This window comes from Cydia pomonella, chromosome 24 (genome assembly GCF_033807575.1).
Source record: "Cydia pomonella isolate Wapato2018A chromosome 24, ilCydPomo1, whole genome shotgun sequence".
Classification (NCBI taxonomy): domain Eukaryota; kingdom Metazoa; phylum Arthropoda; class Insecta; order Lepidoptera; family Tortricidae; genus Cydia; species Cydia pomonella.
The window spans coordinates 8,216,719-8,234,473 of NC_084726.1; the positions used below are offsets into that span (position 1 = coordinate 8,216,719).

At 37.9% G+C, this 17,755-nt stretch overlaps 2 protein-coding genes across 2 annotated transcripts in view; one reads left to right on the plus strand and one right to left on the minus strand.

The window, feature by feature from the left end:
• LOC133531057 (uncharacterized) overlaps positions 1-1,979 on the plus strand; it is a 39,930-nt gene extending 37,951 nt beyond the window's left edge. The window contains exon 11 of the mRNA XM_061869152.1: positions 499-1,979. Coding sequence (XP_061725136.1) covers positions 499-644 — 146 coding nt within the window. The 3' untranslated portion in view covers positions 645-1,979. The remainder of the gene's footprint in view (positions 1-498) is intronic.
• LOC133531058 (uncharacterized) lies at positions 1,971-15,764 on the minus strand. Its single transcript, XM_061869153.1, has 6 exons — positions 15,369-15,764; positions 14,944-15,294; positions 7,281-7,370; positions 5,978-6,551; positions 4,057-4,248; positions 1,971-2,186 (listed from the first exon to the last, which is right to left on the minus strand). Exons 1-6 carry the CDS (start codon positions 15,405-15,407, stop codon positions 2,167-2,169), a joined length of 1,266 nt encoding a protein of 421 aa, XP_061725137.1. The 5' UTR covers positions 15,408-15,764; the 3' UTR covers positions 1,971-2,166.
• Positions 15,765-17,755: the final 1,991 nt, after the last annotated feature.

Below are 17,755 nucleotides of genomic sequence, written 5' to 3' on the forward strand. Positions count from 1 at the left end.
CTGAGGCCTAATGTTAGCATGTCTCACGACAGTTTAAATTCGATGGTTTAAATATTCTGTAATAAATTAATGTGATGGTTTACAGAAGTAGTTTTATTTTTTCCGGTGTTCAAACGATATAAATAATGATTTAAGGAAATAAAAATAATAACACGCATGAGGCTAATTTACTTTTAAGTAGTGATTGTGTCCTAAATTTCGCAGTGCATTAGTATATACTGTAATGCTGTGTAATTTTGTTGTTAAAATAAAATAAAAATTGTGAATGATACTCGTAAATATTTAAAAAAAGGTTGCGTTGTTACGGTGATTTTGTTACACGCTGTAGCAAAACTTTTTTAACCCCCTTGCAAAACAATCGTACAACGTTTAACAGTACATATTTATCGCCCTTTAAGTTTGCGACATAGGCACTTATTTAATGTGCTAATAACCGCAAAAGTACGTTAAATTATGTGGCACCATAAGTACTGTAAATAACTATTAATTATTTTACAGGATTTGTCGCGGAGGAAGATTTTACGGAAGACAATTTCGCAGGGGAAGATCTCTCTAAAGATATTGTGAAAACTGAAGACGCGGTGGGGTTCGCGGAGGAGGTCAATATAGACAACATTAATGAGGAGGATTTGGAGGACTTCTAGCTTTAAGTTCTCCTTTAAGTTTTAATACAGTCGGCAGAAAAAGAAACCCTTTGAACGCCACGCCTATATACATATACAACGATACAGTCCAATATCAACGTTATATATATATATATATATATATATATAAGGTTGATATTGGACTGTATCGTTGCGTCAGTTCATCGGCTTCGGCCTTGGAGGATTTAAACCTTTTCCAGGCCGCACTAATCTACAAGGTTTTACCAAAAAATTCAATTATTCCATTTAATCAAGGTTTGATGATTAATTTGAAGACAAGTCACATTTCCTGAAAATGTAATCTAATTTGAACCTTAAATCGGAATGCTAAAGTTGAAATTCTAATGGCGCGTACGTGGTCGATAAATTGTACTGGAAAAGGGTTAACAACTGGAAACGACTTTAAGAGCAGCCCTCTGTCAAAAAGCTCGGCCAATGGTCATATGTATTGTATGGACTGACGTTTATCTGAGATAACTATTTGTACGTTACGTAGAAATAGGCCTACATTTCACGTGCCCCTCCCCCGCAAAAATTGGCACTGTTTTGTACAGAAAATTACAGTCAAGGCGTTTCCAGTTTTTAAATCCTCCAAGGCTTCGGCGGTATGCCTTGTCCCGGATACGTCCCAAACAATATGGACCGTAATTTACAATTTCAAGGTTATAAAAGCAGTTTAAAAAAAATTACAAGGGCATACGAACGGTTAATGTTCACAAGTATTTTTCGGATTAGTTTCGTGCTTTAATTACCTCAGATTATTTTTAAGATTGTCCTGTTTAAGTAGGTACCGAATATCAACCTTGTTGTCGACGCAATAAGAGTCACATTGCAATTTCGGTTTCAGTAAAATTTGTCTCAAAATTATGTCGATTGTATTTGTTATTTTGATTCCTGCATTAAATACTACACAGTATGGTCTTTTACACCAAATACACAAGATTAAAGATACGTTAAGAGTTGTGTAATTAAAGTACAAATAGCCTCCTAACGGCCAGCCATACAAATGAAATATCCGAAATTTGCCACTAAAATTTAAACCTATTGTGGAGGGAATAGAGTTTATTTTGTCTGTTATATAACTATATAACGGATTGGAAGAAATGCAACTATATGCCGATTGAATATGATTTGAATTTCATCCAACTGAGTAAGTATTGTGTACATGGTACACAAGATATAGATAAATTAGATAGAATAAATTAAAAGACCTATAATTGATTTTCTAATTTTCTTTAGTTTCATACATAAGTAGGTTATAATAAAGTTTACTTTTAGTTATAAGATATTTGATCGTGTATGACAATTGAGGAATAAAAATTGAAATAATCACAATTTTTTTATTTCTTATTGATACATAATATATCTTACTTGGCTAAGATAATATTATTATTACACGTATATGTGACGTTCTACGGGTAAAGGTACTTTATGGCTGTTGGTGCTTACGTTGCCTAGAACTGACCGCCATAAAGTACCTTTATCCATGGAATTGGAACGTCACATGTATCTATAGCAAACTTCACTGCTCTGCAGCCCCGTCTGAAAATAAGAAAAGAAAATAGTAAATATAATGCCAAATGGCACATAATCACAGTAGATCTGTGATATATTTATAACAACTAATAGCAATTAAGGTAGAAGTACTAGTGCTCGACATGGCCACTTTATGTCAAAGTACAAGGATTAAGTTCGAATACAGAAAAATCTTCGTTGTTCAAATTTAACCTATATTTCCATGAAATAAAGTGCCCATGTCGGTGACTAGTGCAGCGTCGAGCACTAGTACTTCTACCTTATGGATATATTACAGATCTGCAATGTACGAGGGCTGTACTGAAAATTTTTAGTTAAACAAAAACTATAAGGAATATAATAAAACTTTATTTACAACTTTTCAAAGTATTCCCCTGCTACATTAATGCACTTATGCATTCGGCTGAACCAGCTTTCAAAACAGGAAAAAAACTGTTCTTGCGGAAGGTCAAAAAAAAGTCGCCTAAATTCGTCCACTGCTTCATCCGCCGTCGAAAATCGTCGTCCACGTAATAATTTTTTTAAGGTGGGGAACAGAAAAAAATCACACGGAGCCAGGTCAGGACTGTACGGAGGGTGTGGTAGTAGTTGCACACCTGATTTGCTCAAAAAGTCCATGGTTCTGGAAGCCGTGTGAGCCGGAGCATTATCTTGATGAAAAATGATGCCCCGAGTTCCAGTACTTGGACGACTGACGTTCAGCTCTTGGAAGGCCTGTGGCAAGCAAACTTCACTGTACCATTGGCTGGTAACTGTTTTGCGATCTTCAAGTGGAATTACGGCTACAGGTCCACTGCGTCGAAAAAAAACAGCAACCATTTTTTTGTTGACGCTTCGGCCGCGAACTACTTTAGTAGGTAAATCATCTTCTTCAAAGACCCATTGTGTCGATTGCTGTTTTGTAAATGGGTCGTAACTATATATCCAAGATTCGTCAGATGTCACAATGTAGGTCACTTGTTGAGAATCGCCATTATCGAATTTCTTCAACATATATTTGCACCAATCGACACGACTATCTTTTTGCTCTTGTGTGAGAAAATGTGGTATCCACCGAGACGAAACCTTCCGAACTTGAAGGTGGTCATGCAAAATGGTAGAAACTGCCCGGGATCCAATCTTCAGTTCGTCCTGAATCTCTCGGTGGGTAATGTTTCGAGATTCCTTTATTAACCACTCCGCCTTGATAACATTTTCTGGAGTAACTGCCGTTGGCGGTCGCCCCGGTCGAGGCTCATCTTTGATGTCGCTCCGCCCACGCTTAAATTCACGGAACCAGTAACTGATAGTGGCAAGAGATGGGGATAATGTCCCAAAAACACTAGTTAAATTTTCATGAGAATCCTTGTATGTTAGCCCTCGTTTATAATCATAATATATCATAGCACGAAATGCTTCCCGCGTTAGCTCCATTTTTGCGAACAAAAAGTGACAGACATGTTTTTTTCTGAAATTCATAAAAAAATTACTGATTGTCACTGGCCAGTGACATTTATACCAAAAAGTTTGTAATGAAATTTGCCTTTAAGCTACAGTAAAATTAAATAAATACAGTTAATAGTACGCCGTTGACTAACTATTAACGGAACAACCCTCGTACAAGAGCCTGACAAAGATCAAAACGCGACAAATACGGAATGATTATCATGTGTCATTGGAGGTTAAACCCAGGCCCCATAGTAAAATAAATTGCCAAAATTAAAATATTTTTGCTTACTATCAGGCAAGTCGTCTGTTTATTTTTTTCCTATATCATAATAAAAAAACATCTATGTCAAAATAACATTCATATTGGCACTTTTTTTAAATAATATTTCTTAAGTGTCCTGGACTACCCCTTAATAAAATACTAAAAATAAACTGCTCAAATACTCACCAGCGGGCTTCGGTTCCTCATCTGCCAACAATTCCTCCTCCTTTACCTTATCCATCTCATCCAACACACTATTATCGGCTGCGACGAATGCAGTTTCATTGGTCTTGTCAGCTTCGTCCTCTACAGGGTTCCCATCCTCTTGAGACTTCGGTTCGGCTGTCACGGCACCATCTGTTGTAGCGGTAGCGACATCTAGTGAGAAAAGTTAACAAATGATATAAAGCAATTCTAAGATTGTTGGTGATATAGATCGTATTGTCATGTTATTAAAGGTGAGATTTGACAAATCGGGGCGTTATTCATGGATGACAACTATATAACATTGGTGTTGTGCGTGGACCATAAATAAAATTTACGTTACTTGAAAACTAGGCTGTCAAGCTAATATTTATTGACAACTAGCGTCTGCTCGCAACTTTGTCTGCGTGGAGTGATGACTATAATGATCGATAATAGTTATTTGTTTTACAAGGGGGCAAAGTTGTTGTTTAACCGCTCGTGCTAATATTGATACCCGAGCAAGCGAAAGATTCTAAAATTGAAACACGAGCGTAGCGAGTAGTTCGAGAAGTGGAATCTTGAGCGTTGCGAGGGTTTCAATGCACGACGGTGAAACAAACTTTTCCTCCGAGTGAATCAAAATTGTTAACGCAAGGAAAATACTATGAAATACCAAAAAAATCAAACCATATCAAATCCAAATGAACGTAATAAAAAAAATATCATCATTTAAAAGTCAATTCTACCAGTTAACATAAGGAAACTTTCAGGGAATCGGGCCTGTTTCCGGCCGGGCGTCCCTACACTACATCTACAACATAAGGAAACAACTCAAAATTTGCGTCTGATTACTTTACCCCACGTGTGGATAAAATGCAACTTTCTCATTCGTTTTTGAACAATCAAGAGAGCCTTTACCAGTTGGTGTGGTGAAAAAACTAATATTATATCACTATACCTTATAAAACAAGGCCCTCGCTTTGTCTGTCTGTCTACAAACCCGGGGCGAAATACAACACAATAAAACACTAAATACGGGCGGTGCTACGGCAGCGATGCAATAATTTGCTTCCAAACGTAGGAGTTTCGAGCGAAAACTGATTTCAATCATGGCAGAGGACGTTTACACCTTGTCTCGCCTAGGTGGCGCTGTCATACTCAGTTTTAAAAGGCGGGTAATGCACAAACATTAGCGATAAATTTAAAAACTACTGAACTGATTTCCATGCGGTTTTTACCTATCAATAGAGTGATTCTTGAAGAAGGTTTAGGTGTATAATTTGATTAATTTGTTAATCCGTGTGAAAGCTGGGGCGGGTCGCTAATATATTATTTGTCATTGCGAAAGCAACTGTCTGTCTGTTACCTCTTCATGATTAGAACCGCTGAACCGATTTAGTTGAAATTTAGTATGCAGATAGTTTGAGGCCTGAGGAAGGACGTAGGATAATTTTTAGCCATTATCAGCATAACCAACCCACGCAGACAAAACCGTGGGCCGAAGCTAGTATATAATTTATAAAGAGACTATAAAAGTTGGTAAGTGCTCCTAATATTTTCTTATTATGAGAAGACCAAATAAACCCTTACTGTGTCAACAAAAGTAACCTTCATGAAAACTAATCCGACGCCACGACAATCTTAACACGCCATAGTAAGCCTTATTGGAACGCGTGACGGCTTATTTTAAAACATGCGCGTCTTTGCGTGGGCCATCTTTGGCGGTCAAAGTATAATGTAAAAAACTTCCTTTCTCTCACTGAACGATTCAACGTCCATAGATGCGGAAGTCCCTTACATTTTGTGTTTTAATACTTTAGGTTACTACTTAACCTATGCTGCTTCTTGTTTAGAAAACTTCCCATATATTCTTAATGAGAAATTAACTAGATCAAAACAGCTGGTTAAGGACCATTTGTACCTGTTTCTTTTTCTCCATTTTCCGGTCCCTCCGGTGTTTTTTCATCATTAGCATTTTCATCGGCTTCCCCCTTTTTGTCATTTACTTCATTTTCAGTGTCTTTCGGGACTTCATCCTCAGTGTCTTTTTCCTCTTTAATTTTTACTTCAGGAGTCAGAAAACTTGCTCTTATATTAGCCAAAATTTTAGCAACAAAAGCTTCATCTTGCTCTTGCGGATGTCTCTTTCTGTACAAGTCAACTATCTCCACATGTTTCATATATTCTTTATTCTCTAAAGCTATAGCCAAATCCTTTCTAATAGCAGCTCTGATCAGTTTAATCAGAATTTCAGCTTCCTCAGGAGTAGTATCCTTGTCTATGATTGGTTTCATTTGGCCTATAAGCTTCTTGCACGGTTGGAAGAATAGGGGCAAGCGGGGTTGGTTTTTGGAGCCCTTGAGGGTTTTTGGGACCCTCTGGGCCTCCTGATGAGGTCTTTTTACTTTTGGTACAGGTTCAGGCTGGCGTCTCTTGCGAGGTGGTTCGTAATCTTTGAAATTATCGAACTCCCGCGAGACGCTCGGCCCGTATTCCTGTAAACATTCAAGAAATAGTTTATGTTGGAATCATCAGCAAAAAAACGGTTCACTATTTGCTGGAATTAGTGTGTAGGCAGCACTCACTTTTGCTAACCTAATTTGATACTTACTCCTATATAATACTCTGAAATATTGTTATTAAGTGAATTTACTAAAGTTAAATTGAAAAATAATAATTAGAATTGAAAAGCAATTTATGTGTCAAATGTTCTGCTTTACAAAGTTACGTTAGTTTCATTTGTAATGTGCCAAGTGTAGATAATAATATTAGAAAATTGTTTTATTTTTATCTCTGTCGCACTTCTAAATTCGTATATAAGTGTGAGTGGGAGGCGACATGTCGAACGTGTTTCATGGTAGGCCCTCAGCTGCCTGAGTGCAGCAATAGCATTTATCGTAAACCATAGAGTTACTTAAACAGTTTTTTGACAAGCTATCACAGATAATTTGTTACAAATAAATATGACATTGATGCATCAAGGCGGTTTGTTTACAGAGGGCCTGCTGCAAAACTAGAAAATCTCGTTATCTGTCACTCTATCGCTCAAATATGCAAGCGTGATAGTAAGGCAGATAATGAATTTGCACGTTTCACGGTAGGACCTCTGTCTGTGCTAGTGGCGCCCCCAACGCAGATTTTTGCGGTATATTTCCTATTGACCCCACAAGACAGGCCTAGCCTAAAACACTTGTATATTTTGACCAATAATTTTCTTTTCAAACCTTGATCATCTCCAACTTCTTTTGCTCCATAAGCAATCTTCTTTCTTCTTCTATCACCTGCCTCTGCTTCCTCAGTAACTCTATCTCCATCTGAAATTAAGAATAGCCAATACATTAATTATTTTATGAGCGCTGAGAAATGTTTTAATAAATGTGCTGCAGATGCCATAAACTATATATTATTTAACCTTTTGTATGCTTAGGAGCAGATCTGCTCTATATATATTCAACCAAATTCAACTTAAACATGAGGCTCCTCTGGAGTTGCAGGTGTACATAGTCTACGGAGACTGCTTACCATCATGCGGGCCGTATGTTATGGTTTATTATTATTATTATTTCATTATTTATTAATCAGGCAGGCAGTTGAAACAACTGATAGTTGCCTGTATCTGAGTGATCTTCACTTAAAATGTATTCTTTGTGCTGGTTAAGTATTTGTCTAGTTTGTTCTTAAACTGATACTGATAAATAAATGGCAAATTTTTGACAGGCGCATACAAAAGGTTAATAATGTTAGTATTTTTTGAATCAAGAGCATAATGTTAACCAAATATTACATTATTCTCTCATTTAACCATAATTGGTATTATAGTTGAAAGGTTTATATTGAGTAGAATTTCAGTTAAGGTGGTCCGATTTCCATACAAAAAATATAGTACTAGTGTGTATTGATTTCATAAAACGCAATCGTTTTTTGTATGGAAATCGAACCACCTTAACAAAGAGTATGTACACAAGACAATTAGACTTTTTACTGATTCTTGTAGTGGTAAGTATTATGCAAAAATAAAAACCATTATTTTATTTATTTAATAAATAAAATTTATAGCATTCAAAATGTTAAAATGACAAACTGCAGCATGTTGTTTTTGCGTGTCTGGATTAACCTACTACTGTATTGGTTGAGTTTATGTTGAAATAAGGTTGTAAGCTACACGCCACAATTTATATTTCAAATTTAGAATATAGATTTGAACTGTTAAGTCAATCTATTGTCACTTGATAAAAAACAGTCTGTGTTGTTATTATGTTACTTATAATATATTTAGATTAATTGTATTAACTACTTTATGAAATATATTCATTGAAGATTCATCCGTTGTGCTCCATTCATGCTACTGCTCTCTGCTTAGTCTCTCTCTAACAGGGTTATGGGCGAACAATATTCAGCACAAGCATGAAAAATGTCAACGGGCTCTGGCGATTCTTCTAGTGACGTGAATAATAACAGAGGTACTGGAATTATGAATAGTATGACGCTCTTCGATAAACTGGACGGCTGCTCGAACTATTCAACATGGAAATTCCAGATGGAACTATACCTAATAGATACAGACTTATGGGAATACACGAGCGTTACTCCCGCGATTACCGATTTAGCAGGTACGAGAAAGGATCAAAAAGCAAAAGCTAAAATTTGCTTGATGATAAAGCCGCATTGCCTAGTACACGTCAAACACGTGAAGACAGCTAAAGAGGCATGGCAAGTGTTGAAAGATGCCTTCGAAGACAAAGGTTTGAATAACCGCTGTAGATTACTCTCTAGACTAGTGAGTTATAAACTAGAGATGTTTACGACAGTAAGAGACTATGTAACAGCGGTAATGGAGACATCTCAGGAACTGTCAGACCTTGGAAAGGAGATAGTTGATGAATTGTTAGCAGCTTTGATGCTTCAAGGCCTCACAAGTGAGTTTCAACCTATGCGGCTGGCTGTAGAAAACAGCAACATAATATTGACATCTAATTATGTCAAATCGAAACTTTTTCAAATGGAAGAGACGTATACGTCACCGAGCACAAGTGGAACTTCTACAACTTCTGCATTGCTTACCAAGCAAAAAGGCAAGAAACTGCCGAAATCTAAACAGAAGAAGATAAAATGTTTTATCTGTGATGGTCCACATAAGGCTTCAGTATGTCCAGAGAAACCTAAAAAGCAGAAGGAAGCTTTAAGTGCCTTTGCATTTGCCATGACTGGAGACCGTGAAGAGGAATGGGTCCTAGATTCCGGGGCGTCCACACATATGACAAATCGAAGACAGTGGTTTAGAGACTATAAGGTTACAGATCGTGTTTCTGTAAATTGCGCTAATGGTGGTAAGGTATACGGAGAAGGACGAGGTACGGTGCTGTGTAAGTCAACTGGAATGACTGTAAGTAACGTCATGCATGTCCCAAAGTTAGCAACTAACTTGATGAGTGTGAGTACTATAGCAGAAAAAGGGTATGTTATAGTATTTGGTCACAAAAGGTGTGAAATTTATAATAGTGATGAATGCAAAATAAGTGGTACGGTTCTTGTCAAAGGTATAGAAGATAAAGGTGTATACAAACTTAATGAGTGTTGTTTACAGAATACGGCCCTTAATACTACGTCGGAACGCGGTGATGCACTGGATTTGTGGCACTACCGTATGGGACATCTAGGTATTCGAAATCTTCTACTTTTGAAAAACAAGATGGCGACTGGGGTAAGTTTTCCTAACAGCAATTTAAACCTGGAATGTGTCTCCTGCCTGAAGGGAAAACAAACCAAGCAACCGGCGAAGAAAAATCGTGTAACACGAGCAACGGAAGTGTTAGGACTAGTACACTCCGATGTGTGTGGACCCATCAACGTACAATCCTTTGGTAAGTGTCGATATTTCCTCACGTTTATTGATGACCTTACGCGAAAAACTTTTGTTTATTTCTTAAAAAATAAAAGTGAAGTCTTCAAATACTTTCTAGAATTTAAAGCATTAGTTGAAACGCAAACCGGTCATAAGTTGAAAGCGTTAAGGACAGACAACGGAAAGGAGTACGTCAACAAGCAGATGGAAGATTTTCTCAAGCGGCATGGTATTAAGCACGGTTGAATATACTCCAAGTCAGAACGGTGTCGCAGAGAGAGCGAATCGCACGATTTGCGAGAAGAGCAGATCGATGTTGCAAGCATCAGGCCTGGAAAAGCGTTTTTGGGCTGAAGCCGTTCACCACGCAGTATTCTTGAAGAATAGATCACCTACAATTGCAGTCAAAGACAAAACGCCAGAAGAGGCGTGGACGGGGAAGAAATGTAATTTGGACAACATCAAGGTGTTTGGATGCAGAGCTTTTATGCATATTCCTGATCAAAAGAGGACAAAGTTTGATCCTAAAAGTTTAGAATTGGTCTACACAGGTTTTGCAGATGATGCGAAGGCATACAGACTGCTAGATCCAAAGACTGGTAGAGCATACAATGCGAAGGATGTGGTATTCTTTGAAAAACAGATGTACCGATCCCAGAGGCAAGAAAGTCAAGGAACACCGACCAGAGATAACTCGGTTATCCAAATTATACAAGATGAGGAAGATCGAACGGAAGCAGATGCAAGGGCTGAGCAACCAACAGTCGAATTTCTACCTGATGTTCACAAAAGTCAACCTCTCTCCGTAGAAGAAGGCATAAGGACAGAATCCCCAATAATAGACCTCTTACCAACTGTTCAGGAAAGTCAACCTTCCTATAAAGAAACAGTAGAACAAACTGAAGAGGATAGAGAGCAACGAGCAGTTGAATCTGTCATGGAAGGAGTTCAATTTCCTCGAGTGGAGATTGAAGCGTTTGGTGATGAATCTGATGATTTCATGCCAGAGGACGAGGAGGACATAGCAGAACCTGCGCAATCACGAAGGTATCCCATAAGGAACAGAAAACCCAAGCAGTTTCCGGACTATGACCTTTATCACACAATCGAACATGATGAGGATCCAACTACGCTGAAAGAAGCCTTGTCAGGTCGAGATGCTGAAAAATGGAGAGCCGCGATTCAGGAGGAGTTAGACGCTCTGAAGAAAAACAATACATGGACTCTTGTGAAGCCTCCTAAAAAGTGTAACGTCGTTGATTCTAAATGGCTATTTAAAATCAAAGAAGAGGCGGGAAATAGATGCAGATACAAAGCCCGACTGGTGGCAAGAGGCTTCAGTCAAAGGTGGGGCATTGATTATAATGAGACTTTTTCACCTGTTGTACGCCACAGTTCATTGAGAATGCTAATGGCTTTAGCAAGCAAGATTGGACTGAACATAGATCAGATGGACGTTAAGACTGCTTTCTTGAATGGAAATCTGAGTGAAACTGTTTACATGAAGCAACCTGAAGGCTTCGAAGTCAAAGAGAAGAGGGACTATGTATGTCAACTTAACCGTTCGCTTTACGGATTAAAGCAAGCACCTCGAGCGTGGAACAATAAACTTGACAGTGAATTGAAGAAACTTCAATTTAAACAATCCAAAAATGAACCATGCATTTACACAAGATCAAAAGGAAACAAGATCATCATTTTAGCAGTTTATGTGGATGATTTGTTGATTTTTTGGAATGATGAAGACGAGCTTTGTAAGGTCAAGAGTGACCTCATGTCCAAATTTGAAATGAAGGATCTTGGAAAAAAAGGTGTATACAAACTTAATGAGTGTTGTTTACAGAATACGGCCCTTAATACTACGTCGGAACGCGGTGATGCACTGGATTTGTGGCACTACCGTATGGGACATCTAGGTATTCGAAATCTTCTACTTTTGAAAAACAAGATGGCGACTGGGGTAAGTTTTCCTAACAGCAATTTAAACCTGGAATGTGTCTCCTGCCTGAAGGGAAAACAAACCAAGCAACCGGCGAAGAAAAATCGTGTAACACGAGCAACGGAAGTGTTAGGACTAGTACACTCCGATGTGTGTGGACCCATCAACGTACAATCCTTTGGTAAGTGTCGATATTTCCTCACGTTTATTGATGACCTTACGCGAAAAACTTTTGTTTATTTCTTAAAAAATAAAAGTGAAGTCTTCAAATACTTTCTAGAATTTAAAGCATTAGTTGAAACGCAAACCGGTCATAAGTTGAAAGCGTTAAGGACAGACAACGGAAAGGAGTACGTCAACAAGCAGATGGAAGATTTTCTCAAGCGGCATGGTATTAAGCACGGTTGAATATACTCCAAGTCAGAACGGTGTCGCAGAGAGAGCGAATCGCACGATTTGCGAGAAGAGCAGATCGATGTTGCAAGCATCAGGCCTGGAAAAGCGTTTTTGGGCTGAAGCCGTTCACCACGCAGTATTCTTGAAGAATAGATCACCTACAATTGCAGTCAAAGACAAAACGCCAGAAGAGGCGTGGACGGGGAAGAAATGTAATTTGGACAACATCAAGGTGTTTGGATGCAGAGCTTTTATGCATATTCCTGATCAAAAGAGGACAAAGTTTGATCCTAAAAGTTTAGAATTGGTCTACACAGGTTTTGCAGATGATGCGAAGGCATACAGACTGCTAGATCCAAAGACTGGTAGAGCATACAATGCGAAGGATGTGGTATTCTTTGAAAAACAGATGTACCGATCCCAGAGGCAAGAAAGTCAAGGAACACCGACCAGAGATAACTCGGTTATCCAAATTATACAAGATGAGGAAGATCGAACGGAAGCAGATGCAAGGGCTGAGCAACCAACAGTCGAATTTCTACCTGATGTTCACAAAAGTCAACCTCTCTCCGTAGAAGAAGGCATAAGGACAGAATCCCCAATAATAGACCTCTTACCAACTGTTCAGGAAAGTCAACCTTCCTATAAAGAAACAGTAGAACAAACTGAAGAGGATAGAGAGCAACGAGCAGTTGAATCTGTCATGGAAGGAGTTCAATTTCCTCGAGTGGAGATTGAAGCGTTTGGTGATGAATCTGATGATTTCATGCCAGAGGACGAGGAGGACATAGCAGAACCTGCGCAATCACGAAGGTATCCCATAAGGAACAGAAAACCCAAGCAGTTTCCGGACTATGACCTTTATCACACAATCGAACATGATGAGGATCCAACTACGCTGAAAGAAGCCTTGTCAGGTCGAGATGCTGAAAAATGGAGAGCCGCGATTCAGGAGGAGTTAGACGCTCTGAAGAAAAACAATACATGGACTCTTGTGAAGCCTCCTAAAAAGTGTAACGTCGTTGATTCTAAATGGCTATTTAAAATCAAAGAAGAGGCGGGAAATAGATGCAGATACAAAGCCCGACTGGTGGCAAGAGGCTTCAGTCAAAGGTGGGGCATTGATTATAATGAGACTTTTTCACCTGTTGTACGCCACAGTTCATTGAGAATGCTAATGGCTTTAGCAAGCAAGATTGGACTGAACATAGATCAGATGGACGTTAAGACTGCTTTCTTGAATGGAAATCTGAGTGAAACTGTTTACATGAAGCAACCTGAAGGCTTCGAAGTCAAAGAGAAGAGGGACTATGTATGTCAACTTAACCGTTCGCTTTACGGATTAAAGCAAGCACCTCGAGCGTGGAACAATAAACTTGACAGTGAATTGAAGAAACTTCAATTTAAACAATCCAAAAATGAACCATGCATTTACACAAGATCAAAAGGAAACAAGATCATCATTTTAGCAGTTTATGTGGATGATTTGTTGATTTTTTGGAATGATGAAGACGAGCTTTGTAAGGTCAAGAGTGACCTCATGTCCAAATTTGAAATGAAGGATCTTGGAAAAGCTGCATTAATTTTAGGAATGCAGATAACTCAAACAAAGGATGTCATCAAAGTTGATCAGGAGAGGTACATCGAGAAACTTCTCAAGACTTTTAGAATGGAGGACTGCAAGACAGCAGCAACTCCGGCAGCTGCTGGATGTCACTTAAAGAAGTCAGATCACAAGCCTGATGATAGGATCCCATATCAGAATCTTATAGGATCTCTGATGTATTTAGCAGTATGTACGAGGCCAGACATAATGCATGCAGTCAATATTTTGAGCCAATTTAATACTTGCTATACAGAAGAACACTGGGTAGCAGCAAAGCGTGTGCTCCGCTACTTAAAAGGAACGAAATCTCGTGGGATAGTGTACTCCAAAAGATGCAGTGCTGACAGATTCATCCAAGGATATTCAGATGCAAGTCACGGAGGTGATGAAGATAGAAAATCATGGACTGGCTACACCTTTATAGCTCAAGGAGCAGCTGTCTGCTGGCAAAGCATCAAGCAGAGGACAATAGCACTATCTACTGCAGAGGCAGAATACGTAGCTATGTCAGAAGCTGCAAGAGAGGCAATATTCCTCAGAAGGTTAATTGCAGAAATCACCAGAAAGGAAGAGGAACTGATTCCTATCCTCAGTGATAGTCAATCCGCAATAGCGATTGCAGACAATCCAGTGCATCATCAGCGGACGAAGCACATAGACATACGTTATCACTTTGTGAGAGAAGCGATCATGAATGGGCAGATAACAGTTACGTATGTTCAGACAGATCTTATGATTGCTGATGCACTAACTAAACCTTTGTTGAAAGGAAAGTTTGTATGGTGTACAAACAAGTTAATGGGCATGCAAGGTGATTGAATGTATTGATGACAGTATAGTCTATATTCAGGAGGAGTGTTGAAATAAGGTTGTAAGCTACACGCCACAATTTATATTTCAAATTTAGAATATAGATTTGAACTGTTAAGTCAATCTATTGTCACTTGATAAAAAACAGTCTGTGTTGTTATTATGTTACTTATAATATATTTAGATTAATTGTATTAACTACTTTATGAAATATATTCATTGAAGATTCATCCGTTGTGCTCCATTCATGCTACTGCTCTCTGCTTAGTCTCTCTCTAATAGTTTAAAACTTACATCAAGTTTAGACGCCTCCTGCCTGTACCCCGGGCTGCGAGACCGCGCCCTCGTACGCTTCGGCTTTCGCTTGCGTCCCCAGTCTTCATATTCATCCTCATTCACAAAATTCATGGATTCATCCTGGTTTCCAGGAATATACGCCTGCATTGGGTACTCCATCATATTAAAGTTAAATGGCATGTTGTCCAAATAGTTCCGAGCTTTACGTGCATCGGCATTGGTACTCAATTTGATAGTTATTTGCTTTAAATAACCCTGCACGTCGGCGATATCGCGTATCCAGAACTGCTTTATGTGTATTCTTTTTAATAACATCCGGAACGAGCTTAATATTTTCGGAAAAGTCACCTGTTCAAAACATGACATATTTAATTAGAATACAGAATACTGATAGATAATTTGTGGTTCAAATCAATACTTACATCGCCGGGTAGACCCGTAACAACTAATTCAGCGGACATTTTGGGCTATATCCGATCCGATGAATGAAATATAATTGTTTTGCACCTAAGTATACTTGATTAACGTCGATATCAGTAAATTAATCTGGTTTTTCAGGATTTTCCGTAACCAAACCAAGGTAATTAATCGCGTTTTCAGCGAATGTCAAAATTAATGGGGTTGGCAACTGTCAAAGGTTTGCATAGATGGCGCCATCATAGCTTGCCCCTGTCTCTAGTTTTGTTCTGAGATTTGGCTTAAAGTACTGAAATCCAGGTCACAAAAAAAAAAAAAAAAAAAAAACAAGAATTTGACACAATTTTAGGGATTGACAGGACAAGCTATGATGGCGCCATCTGTTTAATACTTCGACCGGCCAACCCCATTGACGCCTACCAGGCTGACGCAACTAGGAACAACATAAGTTTTGTATGGAACTTGTTTCGCAAATCTTTGCCAACGAAGAAAAATAAAACGTCAGTGCTATTTATTCTGTCAAGTTTACATCAAGTCAACTGTCAGCCTAATAGTTTTGTTTGTTATGAAGGCTTCAATGTTTTGTTCGGGTATTTCGTGCAATTTCTTTATTATTTAGTGAAAATATCGAAAATAGTGAACCGTGATCAGAGTAAAGAACGAGTTTGTTACAATGCCACCGAGAAAACGGTTTACTAAGTGTGAAATATGTGGCAAGCGAGCCACTCGAGAAAATCACGAAAAAAGGGATTTTATGGCGAAATTTCCCTTGGATAAAGACCGGTACGTATTGCTTTAGATACTTTTGACCTTATTTTGATGCAGCAGGCTTTAAACACATCGAAAATTTGATATTTTCTATTATTTTTAGTTGTGAACTAGGGATGTACTAAAACTATCGATAATTGTATGTTTATTTGTATATCAGTGTAAGTAATTAAATAAAATATGTGAAATTTCCTAAGAACTTGCATGCAATATGACACAAAATTAATTCGTCGAAGATTTTCAGTGGAAAATTATCTATCATCTATGCATTAATGGTCATTATTTAACATATTTTTTTTAATCTAGTAATTATTTAATATATTAATCTGAAATGTAAGTAAATTAATCTCTCTTTTTGTGATCAATAAAAAATATTATACGACATTATTACACAAATTGACTTAATCCCATAGGAAGCTCAATAAGACATGTGTTGTGGGTACTTAGACAACGATATATACATATAAATACATAGAAAACACACATGAGTCAGGAACAAATACGCATGGTCATCACATAAATAAATGTCCGTACCAGGATTTGAACCTGGGACCATCGGCTTCATAGGCAGGGTTACTGCCCAGTAGGCCAGACCGGTTCTCATGATTAACAGACATATACTTAAATACATAAAAAGTTAGAGCATTGATAAAGGGTTGTTGATAGTTGGATGCCAAAAAAAACATGATTTATATATGCATATTACCGCTAAATAATAGTTGATCATCTCATTAGCAAACACTTGGAATATAAACTGTACATAACCAAGGCTGTATGTTTTCAGATGCAGGCAGTTGGTCAAATTTGTTGGGAACGAAGACCTGATACATCTTCCCATAGAAAAGTTACATTTATTAAAACATGTATCTGCAGATCATTTTGAAAATAGTGCTTTTAATAAAAAAAAAATAAGAAAAAAATAGTGAAGGATTTTATAATTACATTCTGAGTGTAACGAGGTATTCTAAAATAGAATCCTAGCGTAGTGAGGGATTCAAGTGTTAACGCCTAAGGGTGGTATTCCACCTATGCAATTTCTTTGTCCAATGTGTATTGCGTCTCACATTTTGCTTAATAACAGAGTGAGCCGCAATGACATTGGACCAAGAAATTGGATAGGTGGAATACCACCCTAAGGTGGAAATATTTTTGCTGCCACGTGATAAATTTACATACTGCTTTTTACATCACCTATGAGGAAATTATTATGGTACAAATAAAAAATAAATAAATTAAATAAATTTAATTAATGGTAATTAAATTAAATAATTTAACCTAAGAAGTATGCAAAAAAAGGAAAAAAAAGTGATCCCTCCTAGTAGGGAAGAAAAGTGCTACTTTGATCCTTCCTAGTGGTGAAGAACAACAAGGTGTTCTAAAAAAAATCGGGTCCACATTAAGCTCGACCACGTATTAGTCCACTCATAGAACTATCTACTATATAACATACAACTTAAATGTGGACTCGATCCTAACTTGATTTCGAGTACAAAATTTGTAGACAAGAGTGTATATTTCAACTCTTCTCATTTTATCGATATCGATAAGAAACGCAAGCGTGTAGCGTACTACACTATTTAAATTGCTTATGTTGGTACTATGGTTCTTTGACAGTTCTTTGTCG